This window comes from Glandiceps talaboti, chromosome 13, assembly GCF_964340395.1.
Source record: "Glandiceps talaboti chromosome 13, keGlaTala1.1, whole genome shotgun sequence".
NCBI classification, from domain to species: Eukaryota; Metazoa; Hemichordata; class Enteropneusta; family Spengelidae; genus Glandiceps; species Glandiceps talaboti.
The window spans coordinates 3,745,001-3,757,799 of record NC_135561.1 but is presented as its reverse complement, the minus strand read 5'-3'; the positions used below and the strand labels follow the sequence as shown (position 1 = coordinate 3,757,799).

At 36.6% G+C, this 12,799-nt stretch overlaps 2 protein-coding genes across 2 annotated transcripts in view; both read right to left on the bottom strand.

Moving 5' to 3' along the window:
• Positions 1–1,002: 1,002 nt before the first annotated feature.
• Positions 1,003–6,878, bottom strand: LOC144444917 (solute carrier organic anion transporter family member 4C1-like). The gene is made up of 9 exons (XM_078134466.1): positions 6,164–6,878; positions 5,359–5,455; positions 4,658–4,779; positions 3,893–4,153; positions 3,441–3,639; positions 2,660–2,810; positions 2,001–2,188; positions 1,562–1,626; positions 1,003–1,427 (listed from the first exon to the last, which is right to left on the bottom strand). Exons 1-9 carry the CDS (start codon positions 6,876–6,878, stop codon positions 1,003–1,005), a joined length of 2,223 nt encoding a protein of 740 aa, XP_077990592.1.
• A 2,640-nt stretch (positions 6,879–9,518) lies between these two features.
• LOC144444916 (sodium-dependent phosphate transport protein 2B-like) overlaps positions 9,519–12,799 on the bottom strand; it is a 5,351-nt gene continuing 2,070 nt past the window's right edge. Inside the window, exons 3-5 of the mRNA XM_078134465.1 lie at positions 12,783–12,799; positions 12,002–12,176; positions 9,519–10,405 (exon numbers count right to left, since the gene is read on the bottom strand). The exon at positions 12,783–12,799 is cut by the window's right edge and continues 285 nt beyond it. Of these exons, the coding sequence (XP_077990591.1) occupies positions 9,519–10,405; positions 12,002–12,176; positions 12,783–12,799 (1,079 nt within the window). The remainder of the gene's footprint in view (positions 10,406–12,001; positions 12,177–12,782) is intronic.

Sequence of the window (12,799 nt, the reverse complement as noted above, 5' to 3'; positions counted from 1 at the left end):
AAGATACTAAGCTTCGCTGAGTTTTTCTGTGAAAGGCAGGGGAGTATACTTGGGATCAAATGTCATAACTATGATAATTTTTCACACTAAATAATTCATACACAGTTGTATATCATCATTCTGAAAGTAGCAAATCATACAGGTTCCATTGTGCTATTTGTTACTTATGCCAAGTACTGTGAATTTAGTACTTGTAGTAGTAAATATCACCAAGTGTCGATTTACAATCAGTAACACTGAAGTAAAGCAATTTCTCTATGTGCTACACTCATTTATAGCATTCATATTACAAGGGATAACAGTGAAGTAAAGTAATTTCTATATGTGCTACTATCGTTTATAGCATGATCATATCAAGTGTAAAGGTGTACTGTTTCAATTGGTTTATTTACAAGCCTAGCATGTGGCCTTTGCAATGTGGTCAATTAAACAAATGAAACAGTATACTTTTACACTTGATATGGATGCTATAAACGATTGTGGTACATACAGAATATGCTTTACTTTGGTGTTATGGGTTGTACAGCTTTTTATCCTAGCAATGTCCGAGTCAAATCAAGTTGACGCCTAGTGACATATAATGATGAGTCTATCACCGCTATTATGTCACTGTTTCATCAACTTTTCTATCTTTGTTGATCGTTGGATAATATTACAGTATATCACACCCCATTCTACTTTGATGGGTCTTCTAGTGGTCATGTCATATACATGTGACGTACACTGAGATTTTGGACGAAGCCCACTCCCTCTTCCCAGGTCCATTATGTGTTTGTGGTGTGATTCACTGTATAAGCTGACTAATAAGATAACACTCAGAAGGCATCAACAGTAAATAAGACAAATCAATTAATTATTAGATATCTAAATAAAAAATTGGAACAAGACGGTAACAAATAACTCGAATAAAAATGAACTTATAACATCGCTTCGTGTATATGTACGTCATTAGACGTATTTGAACAGTAATGTATTTGCGCAAACTTAGAAAGGGTCTTGAATTTACAAGTCGCCAGCAAAAACTTCAGAGTCAACTAAGACTGCTTGACTGTCTTCACGAGCTATGCCTTTCGATTCGATAGACAGTTGTTCTTGCATGTTGTCAACACCCTGGGTATCAGTATATCCAACAAGTTTGACTCCAGAGGGCGTCTTTGTGAAATTCCCATCACTTAATTCTAACCCCTCTGAGTCATCTTTTCCAATTCCACCATTTTCTTCCGACGTGGGTGGTTTGTACACAATGTACGTGAGGGAAGTGAGAACCAGGCCAAGAAAGGTGAACACAACTCCGAGGAGGGTGAGACGAAAACTAAACTGTAGAGGATCGTACACCCAACATGAACCTCTCTGTTCACAGTCGTGATGCCACAATGCACAGGATTTATCGATAGCTACTCCAAATATGATCGGTGCTGGCACTCCGCCTAAAATATTGAGAAAATATGGACAAAGAGATTGACTGTCTTATGGCACGGTAAGGGGTGGAAAAAACAACAATGATGTTACATACATACATACATACATACATACATACATACATACATACATACATACATACCTAGTAATTTAGTGGCTAGTGATCCGATTCCCATTGCAAATGCTCTTTGATTGTCTGGAACAAGTCTGCAAATAATAAAATCAAATATCATAAAACAAAGACGTAATAACGTGAAACAAAATGTTAAACTTTGACTGTTATAGCAGAGAATGAAAACAACACACAAACTTTCAATCTTCTGGTCGAACAATCAGTACATATAACTTTTCAAAATTGATCCAAGAAAGGTGTCACTATATATACTAAATGTTTTTCAAAAATTTAGGACATCGCATTTTTTGTTCATTGGTATTTCCCAAGATTCAATCAATGCTTTATATTTATTTTTTTAAACAACAACAACAACAACAACAACAACAACAACGACGACGACGACGACGACGACGACGACGACGACGACGACGACGACAACAACAACATCACAACTATAGAGTCTCACCTCATTTGGGTAATAGTACCTGGTACCATACGGGCAAACACAAAAATCATAATGATGAAGAATAAAAAAAGAAATACTGGTAGTTTCCATGCTTCACAGCCTGAGTCACATTTGCCCTCATTTGCATATCCATAATGATCACGTGACAACGTGGTACTGTTCCATACGCAGCTACAATCGTAGAATATCTACGGAAAAAAAATTAACTTATATATTTATTATTTTACCTAGTTTCATAAATAGCCAATCTCCGAAAACAAATATATAACAGTCTTGTTCCTTTCAGCTGGATTACTCCATTGTTTGTCTGCTACTGCTAGCTACTGAACGTGGAATACAGTCAAGGTATTGTATGAATGAGTATAAGTGACATACTTTGATGCATTGAGTGGTTGAAAACCCCTGACAACACTTGAACCGCGCATGTATATCTATATTTGATGAAGAACTACAAATACCAAGAACTTAAACCTCTCAGTGAGGGATTTGCTTCGCTCATTGCCAGGGTCATTGACATACACGTAAAAACAAAATCATGGTGCGGACATTTCCATCTTACTGTCCAGAAATTTCTGCGGTCTTTAGCTAGTTTATGTTTATGCATAGACCCTTGTGATCTAGTAGTTTGCGAAAGTTAGACAGATGTAAATTGTGATTACCCCTTCATCTTTATTGTGGGCCGTACAACCTGCAAAACAAGCATCGAAATACTGAACACCGTTAGATCCACACACTGGTGAATAGATTTCAGTTGAACACTGGCAACCAGCATTGCAAGCAGCTGTTAGGTTAGCTTCATCTTGGTCAGTTCTGAAATTTTAATTAAAAAATATGAATAATTGATATCCGTTATCGTACCACACTTAAATCAGGTTGAACCATAGACCCTACACGAAATAGGGTCTATGATTGAACGTGTTTGAACAAAATATGTGTATCTTTAATACCCTGGTCGTTCTACGTCATGACAACTCTCGTTTACGTCACTGGTTCAGCGGTGGTCAAAACATTCAAAATTAATATTGTAACTGCTTTTTCTCAATTTTCCATAAATTACGCTTGGGAGTGTATAATTATATTATTCCTCAATATTGTCTTCATTCACACGATAATACTCATCACGACTTTGTCACTGGTCTGTCTGTCGACTTTGGTCCTACTTATGCTAACAACATTCCTTACTCAACGACATAACAGAGAAACACACTCTTTCTTTCTTTCTTGGCTGAATGATGAAAAATATTAGCGAATAACAGTATCGTCAAAATTGTGTAAATTTAGACCCAATTCCGATATTTTTAATCCTAACAGTGGTACAAAGCTTAGCAGCTTTATATATTGTGAATAACTGGATGCTCTATATATACCCTCAAAACTTGTTTAGTGGGAAAATCTATGGAACAATGAGATCAAAGAAAATAATTATGAATAAAATCTGACCCATTTGGATGATAAGGAACAAAAACCCCTGCCAGTGGATCTTCTGGGCAGTGCATCATAAAAATCACAGCTAAAACCAGGACAATCGCAGTACAACCAAATATAAATTTCAGCATGCCCCTGACTTTTAGATCAAATCTTTTTACGACCCATCCACCCAGAACAGTTCCACCCACTGCACCGGGGATGACCGCAATCCCTGTAATAAAACAGAACACAGTTTGATTTAAGGAAAAAACAGCAGCTAAAACTGTGTATGGTATGTATGTATGTATGTATGTATGTATGTATGTATGTGTATGTTAGTTAAAGTTATTTGCTGGCTCTGATTATCGCTATGTTATCCATGAAGGTAATCATATTAAACATAGAAACCAATATCATGACAGAACATGTCATTACGTGAGAGAGCATACTATACACAATTCAACACGTGACTGTTTCAAACTCACCAAACATAGCAGAGGCGACACCAGCAGTTTGATTATATTGGTTCTCTATAAATTTGGGCATAAACACGGCGAACCCTGTAACGATCATTGCACCTGAACAAGCACTTAAAAGTAACAAGACATACGCAGGATTTTTCAATAGTAACCACAATGATTTTGGGAAATCTTTGAAACTGACGCCAAAACCTTGTTGAGATGCTTCGATCTGAGACTCCGAGTGATGAGTTTGCACTTCTCGATTGTTTTTCACTTCCTCTGTGCCTGAAAGATAAATGTCATAATGTTTAGGGTTGAATCTGGTGGTAAATATTGCATTCCCTACTTTTCAAAGTTCCCGAGCTTTGCAGATATTGATTTATTCCGACTGATTCCACATCAATCATTCAACCATGATTGGTAAATCAATAGCCACCCGTCACAAACAAATCTCATTTGTGGCATAAGCTAAAGTATTTACTTTTTTAAAGTTCCGGATAAATTGATAAATCAGTAAATCCTGTCTTTCTATCATTCACTCAGGTTTGAATTGTGGTTTACAAGAGATGTCTTTTTAATTTCTTAAAAGTTGGTATCTAGATCTGTCCAGGTTCTGATTCCAAAAGGAGTACAAAAATATGAACGCCGTGCGTATATTGTTGGGGAGGGGAGGGGAGGGAAAGTGGGCGGGAGAATATTAATATTGGGTATAGGAAGCTATAGGAAGCTATTTGAAACGTTCTGTCAATCTTTGGCATCTTTATAATATCACTCGAGTTTTCTACTTACCACGAAGTTCTTCTGGAAATCCACTTAATGGAAGTGATACTAGCCATGACATAATCCAACCAATTAGAAAACCCAGCCACCATGCTCCAACCCAAGCTGGATGTTCAGGTGTTATTTGAATACTGTAAAATGTATACACACATATAATGTATACGGGTTAGTATCATCATCATCATCATCATCATCATCATCATCATCATCATCATCATCATCATCATCATCATCATCATCATCAAAGCATACAAATAAAAGCATCTAATGTGATTAAACCACGTAGAAAGGTGAGATCATTGAATTGTGGGTAAATATCAGCATTTCATTTGCCTTTATAATCAATGAAAGTTTTACAATTATTTCATTATCTACCAAATTTTAATGAAGAGTTTAGCCTGGTTACATCGCTATCTGTAAATTTTTTTTCATTAGTGATACAGCAAGTAAAATCACAGATTACGATATAAAAAGGCTAAACAAAATTTGACAGTAATTTAACTATACATTTATAAAGTTGGAGTAAGTTGTCACGATCAATTGTTTAAAATATTTAACAAACCGTGGAGAAACTTAAAGTTTTCTAAAAACAAACATACGTCTGCAACAGTATAACCATAGACATCTATGGTATAACGTTCTTCAGATGATAAAAAATCAAAGACAGGAGAATAGGAGATATATGTCTTTTCGATATGTGAAATATTTACCTGTCAGCATACTTGATATCTGTGTATATTGTTAAAAAATATCCACCAAGAATTAAACCAACTGCTGGGCCAAGTGTGCTAAACCCGTACATAATACCTGGTCAACAAAATGACGAAAACTTTGAAAACCAACAACAGTATGCCGAAATTGCATGACAAAACATAAAATCGCATGACAAACAAAAACAACCGGTCGCAACGTTTATAGAACCTTTGCCAAACAAATAGAACGAGAAAAAATGAGACAAATTATCTTAATATAAGTTTTATCATTACTGGGTATGATATGTTAAAACAGGAGAGCCATAGTTTGTTTTTAATATAATAATAAGAGTTGACAAAGACGGCAGTTGATGATGATGTAATGCAAAGACTAACCAGATAGTAAACTTTGATTTTAACTCAGAATGAATATAGGAAACTCAAATTTTATGTATCAATATAAACGAGTTGGGTTCCTATATCTGTGACAGAGGGATTTAGGTTGCACTTGTCACTGTGTACGTAGCCTGTCTATGTCATGACTGGATCTGCGATTCCGCTTTGCTCTTCACTATCCGAAAACAATCTGAGATGAACACAGATCCAAGACGTAGACAAACTATGGGTACGGTGTACGTTCAAGACAAGACAAAATTCACCAAGAGTACATAGTGAAAATACGATTTTGTTGTGCCATGCATGTTGGTGTCTAACCCCTCGTAGGGGTGTTGTAGTGCACCTCTTGCTGTACTGTTATAAATATTTGCCCTCACCCCATCTCCAATTTGACAGACCAATATGAATGTATTGTAGATTATCTTACCCATATACATTCCTGCACGTTTAGTAGATACGTTTTCGTCCATGTAAGGAGGACTAACCGTGTAGACTGGTGTTCCACCAAGACCATGTAGACATTGTGCAATAATAAAAACTATGAAATAATACGTTAATGTCGAAGACGTCCAGTCATCGTCATCACATGGATCTGCTACAGTTTCTGATCGATCACAAAGTTGTTCAGTGTAGTTTTCATCTCCAGGGAGATAGTCTTCCGATGTGAAATGGGGAAGTGTATAGATTAGAGATCCGCATCCCATGATGAAGCAGCCGATGGAAAGGATGCGAGATTTGTTTCCATAGTTGCCATAGTAACTAATAAAGAGTACAACTAGTGCGGAGCATATGTCGTACGAAGCGACGATGATCCCCGATGCTGTACTCGGAAGGTCGAAACGTTTCTCGATACTTGTCAAACTGACGAATAGAAATCCCCACATAACCATAGACTGGGTGAAATATAGAGAACTTAGACTTGAACACAACCAGGGGGCGCTATTGAAACATTGCAGATAGTCAGGTCTGTAATTAAACCATCCCCAACGAGTAGATTTAGTCTTAGTATCATTTCCAATACTCTCTGAGTCAGTACAGACCGAGTCTGTGACGACATCCTTACTCGTGACGTCATAGTTACCGTCAATAGCTTCACCATTTGCCCGATCCTGGTTTGTTTCATACTTAGTAATGTCTTCCATCTTAAAGATCCAGCAACCGTGTGGTTCTTTCCTTATGGGAGTACTTCAATTTGATGGCTTTCTGGATCAAAGCTAGGCGTGGATGTTAAAGTCTGAGTTTTTCTTTGAAAATGACACATCAATGGCACGGTACTTTTGCAGTACATTCATTCTATAGAAAAGAAAGAAGCTAAGGGTCATTTTATTCAAAACAAGCTCGGAAGGGGAATATATTGAGTCCTTTAAGAAATTGATTCCGGGACTATTGTCCTTTCTGACAGCATTTAAACCATATTTTTGGAATATTTTCAAAGTAGGTCATATTTTAGAGAAAGGAAATTGGGAGATAGCCACTTTTTAGCACGACACAATCGGGAGAGGGTAATATTCTATGCAGCATTCCGGGCATTTCTCCCAGCCCTCTCCCATGCAATTACTGAAGGTCCCTTATGAAATTTCGAATTAGTAAGAGTAACCAATCAAAAGAGTTGAAAAAGATGTTGCCTCAGCTGCTATCTGAGTGAGTAAGTTATGATTATGATAAAGTAATGTCACTTCAAAGTCTGTTTCAGTGTGGTTTACAATAGCTCAGAGACTGGACTATGTGGCTTGACATACTAGTATACGATCGACATTGTCAAGCCAAGTCTCTGGGATAGGTTTACAAAAGGAATTTCAAACAGGATTAATTAATTAATTAATTATATAAATTCAAACACGTGACAGTCAATGATAGTGCTTAATCCTAAGTGATGAGAAAGTCGGGAATGAATTTTATAGTCTTAAAACTCTGTAATAAGTTTCCTATCACTGTGACAATGAATTAGTAATGGAGACATAAGAATTGGTATATATTGCGTTCAACTTATTAGTTCATCGACCCTACTACTGTTAATGTGTCAATTTGCTACCACCAATAAATGATCACGTGATTGTTCATTGATACTGTTATCCCAAAAGATAACAAATCTAATGAAATCGATGGCAATGATACAGGCGATGTCGGGAATATAAAATAGAAGAATGAAAACGGATGATACCGCCCATCATTTATTTGTAATCGTCTGGCAGTTTTATTGTAAAGCCATTCAAGTAGGCTAGATTTCAGACCACTTTGGACACAGACTGACAACACCTATGACAATATAATATGTATTACTCTCGTGATTACAGGTATTTTATGATGACCTACGGTCAATGTACAATGTATACAACTGATATGACACCTTCGTCGAGACATCAGATGTTCTCAATCTTATATTGTTGCTTCCCTAGCGTAATATATTAATTCTAGCAAGTCAGTTATTTTTACTGGGTTTACGAAAACTCTTACGAAAATTCTTTCTCGCGTGCCAGAGAATTATTTTTTTTAAATCCACTGGGTTCCTGCTGACTATGCGTGTTGTAAATAAAGAGGCTTGGTGGTTTACACGGCGACGGCGAAGAGAGAATCTATATTTAGATGATGTATATTATGTTTTCCGTTATGAATCTGTTTTGGTTTTTTTCATTTGCATGTTGATATATTAATTAGTCTATATTTTGTTTTCATCTGTTTTTATGCATTTAGTGGCTTTGGATTATGTGAGTCTAAACGTAATGTTCATTCAAATAAAATACTCTGTGTTAGTATGAATGGCACACCTTCTATTTGGCTTAGGACGGATAGTGGTTTCATGTACTGTTTTCGACCTGTGAGTTCATAACCGTCGTATAAATAGATGCTATATATAATGATCATAGCTTATACCTTAGAACAATTCAATGAATTTGAATGATCTCGACATTGTCGTTTCAGTCAGCACATGCGCACACCGTCTAGCCAAGATCATACAATGACAAAGAGTAAATTCTGTTTTATAGTAAGCACTATAAAATATTGAAAATTAATAATGTCGGGATGAACACTGGTGTTAGATCAACTGTTCAGCCCTCATATCTTATTAGCCCTTCATTCTACGACTAGGGTTGGGATATCAGTAGTTCGTCAGATGTACAGATAGATAATTTGTTGATATTTGATTTCAACCCCAGACCACTACATTTGTGTATGGTGGTCTTAGTCTTTCACGTTCTTTCCTTTAAAATCGTGGTATAGTTATTAAAAATGATGAACGTGATATCTCTCTTGAAAACGACACATAGAGATAGACTTACCTTGTCAGGGTACAAGATGTAGCTATGTTTACCTCAGACTTCACATAGGGATGGCGAATAAATATATTGGTTGCCTACGGTTGTTAATGAGGCAGGTCATTGAAATAGTGTTGCCTACGATTGTTAATGAGACTGTAGTATTGTACATTGTGTCTAATGATTTACTAATGAAGACTTGGGCTTCAATGCATATACCATTTATTGGCATCGAAGTACGAGATCTTTGAACTCTTTTATTATCCTTCCCCTTGCAGTATTTAGGGGCTGGACATTTTCAAGCGATTGGGGCGGTGTTTTTGGTGGGGGAGACATTTTGAAAAATGTCGCTTTAAGTGGGTGGGGAGGGGTCATTTTGGAAAACACCACTTGATGTGCGGGGGGGGGTCACGTTAGAACTGTCCTAATACCAACTTTGAATGAGATCTGTTCAAGCATGTCTGAGTTGTGTCTTTGGACATAGAAAAATCGCAAACAAAAATGGTCATAGCGGGAACTATGTCATTGTCAATGACTTGTTGATGTATTTATTTCTTGTAAAGGAAAGTCTTGGTCCTCAATTGTTTCTTGGGAATTTCTATGTCTTCGACATTTACATTTCCTCGTGCACCTTGATATTATATTGTCATATGGCTCTAGTGAGCGGAGGTATTTGGGTAAAAAGTCCCAAGTTTGAAGTTTCTTTGGCAGATTTCCAGCGCATTTCGTCTGAAATATGTTTAAAGTTATAATAGATCCTACAATGATGACAACAATAACCACCGCCACTACCACATACTGCCAGCCAAGCAATGACAGTGCAAGAAATATTGAAGGTATGAGGAAAAATATAATTAGAATATATGCTATAGAAAACCATCGATAGCCAGCTGTTGTATTACCCAGGAATGTGGCTGCCTTTATTGGAAGTTTCCTCATCTTGGGGATTGGATACCACAGAACAATCCCGAAGAGATTGAAAAATAAGTGGCATAGAGATATCTGGACACCTTCTTCAAAATCTGTTGAGTTCGAACTTGCAAAAGCTGCCATAATACTCGTAAAGGTTGTTCCTATATTTGCCCCCAGTGTCAAAGGGTACATTCGTTCAAGACTTATCAACCCCATACCGACAATTGGAGTAACAATTGATGTAAACACAGAGCTACTTTGTAATAGTATTGTAAAAAAACATCCAATCAACATAGCGACATAACCAGACAGCCAAGCCAGTTTTCCGGGAAACTTGGCATTCAGAAATTTCTTAGTGGCGTTGGTGGCGCTGCCACGTACTATGGACTTCAACAACTTCACAATCACAAATAGACACCCCATCAATAACACTAATGATACAGCAAGTAAAATGATCCCAATGGCTTCATCTGACCAGTCCACGTGAGCAAACAAAAAATCACCTGTTGAATAAAAAAAACATAATTGTTGTTAGCCCTTTGGACAATTCTGCTAACTTTAAAATCGGCCATAGGTCGCCTAATGTCAAGGCCGAGGGCTTGCCTGAGGCTTCAGATGCTTTTATTGGACAACTTTCCGAGCGACGATAGAAAGTCTCGTTTCAAGACTGAAATGACGCAGAAGATAAACCACATATTGTAAAGATAATTTTCACTCCAACGATTTGTTCAGTCCTTAGTATAACAGACTTTCTGAATGAACTGTAACAAATTGACATATGAACTATTCACATAACTTTATTTCTAAAAGTGAAAAAAAAGTCAAATAATTTATTCTTTTTCAATAGTTGCAGACTAAATAACTTCTACGTTGACAAAATACTTGTTATGAATTATTAAATAATGAAGAAATAATGATTAAACTACTAAATATTTATGAAACAATAAAATATTAAATTACCCTAATAATAATGAATGATGGGAAAATAATGAGAACACACCAAACAATAATGAAATAGTATTAAAGAGAGATTTTATGATGATTGAATCATAAAATGAAGTTGTCAAGTAACTACTAAATAATGAAAAACAACATGTATAAACTCATTCTATTTTGGTTGTGATCTCACCTCTTAAGACAATGGTTAGACTTTGCACTCTATTGTCAATGAATTGTTTGGATGAGGACTGTACGTACTCTTGAGTAGGAAGGCAGGTAAATGTATTCTTATTGCATTTACATTAGACAACCAACCGCCATGTTTTATTTTCAGAATACACAATGTCAAAAGATTAGTAAGAGAATTCTGATCGTATTCAAAGTTTACCTACGTAACCAGGGGTAGGATAGAGACGGGAATCAAAAACCACTTACAAAGATGTAAATTGGCACAAGCTAAGTTTGTAGGCTTTTTACTCAAAGTGAAACTACTTAAATAAAACCAGTATAATGTTTATGTTGATGCATTTTAAAATAACATTATGATTGTCTTCTGGCATTGTAAGAACAGTTTATTACATAGTAGGAATTTCGTGAACATTTTTGATACGTATAATAGATTATCGTTTGTGAGTTATATCTTAATACCAGGTTTGAGTTCAGGCAATTGCAAGTGATGGTTAAGTATGCTTCAATAAGTGGACACTAGAGGGCTGTATACTAATTATATCAATTACGTTATCAGATAGTTTATAAGTTACCGGTATAACTTATACCAGGTTTGAGTTCAGTCAATTGCAAGTGGTGGCTAAGTGTGCTTCAGTAGGTACAATAATGCGAATACCTTTCAAATATGCAGTAAAACTATGCCTAAACATGTATAATATATTAAACATGTGCCCCTTTAATATGGATCAATTGTCACTGTAGTCCTTGGCAACGTTACAACAGTACATCTTCAACATATACGTGTATAACTAAACGAAACAAAAAAAGCACCAGTCTCTAGAATGGAGGTAAATTTTAGACTGCACAAACATGCATAGTACTTAAACTTTATCGGTACGTGATATACGATGTCTCGCTTTCGTAGATCAACTAAATGCCGCCTCAGACTTTACTGACATTTGTAGGTGAAGCGATGATAAACGTGTACTTACATCTCTTTACAAATATTGTGTAGTTATGAACTGTAGTATAGTTATACAGTGTAGAATTCATGTACACTGTATCATTGTAATTGACGTCATCAGTAACACACCATCTATCTACTAAACTTTCCTCTTCAGAATCAGACACACCAACAGCTTTCATTTCTATCACAGCTAGATCTAACTGAAATTGAAAGATACAAAACAAAACTCTGTAGCACGTGTTTCAACAGACGGACATTACATGTGTATTTACCCACTGTGACTGGTCGGTTTTCATGTAGAGTCCACGAACCCTGTTCGTAGTAGCACGGCGGCTTTTTATTGCCGTTGACGTGAATGATTATGTTACAGGATGTACCACAAAAAAGGGCTTTTTCCGTGCCTCTTACACAGTTACGTTTGAAATGTCTCATTAATTTATTGGAAGTATGAAATTAGTACGTAAGTAGTAGTAAGTCACTTAGAAATGTTAAAACTTTCTTTGTAAATTTGTTTATCGATATTTCATTTATAGATAGACACTTTCATACTATAGGGCATAGTAGCAATGGTGGTGGTGGTGGTGGTGGTGGTGGTGGTGGTGGTGGTGGTGGTGGAAGTGGTGGTAGGGGCTGTGGTAGTGGTGGTGGTATTGGTGATAGGAGTGGTGGTAGGGGCTGTGGTAGTGGTGGTGGTGGTAATGGTGGTGGTGGTAGGGGAGGTGATGGTGGTAGGGGAGGAGGTGGTGGTGGTGGTGGTGGTGGTGGTGGTGGTGGTGGTGGTGGTGGTGGTACATAATACTACTTACCCGAATAATTCTTTTAA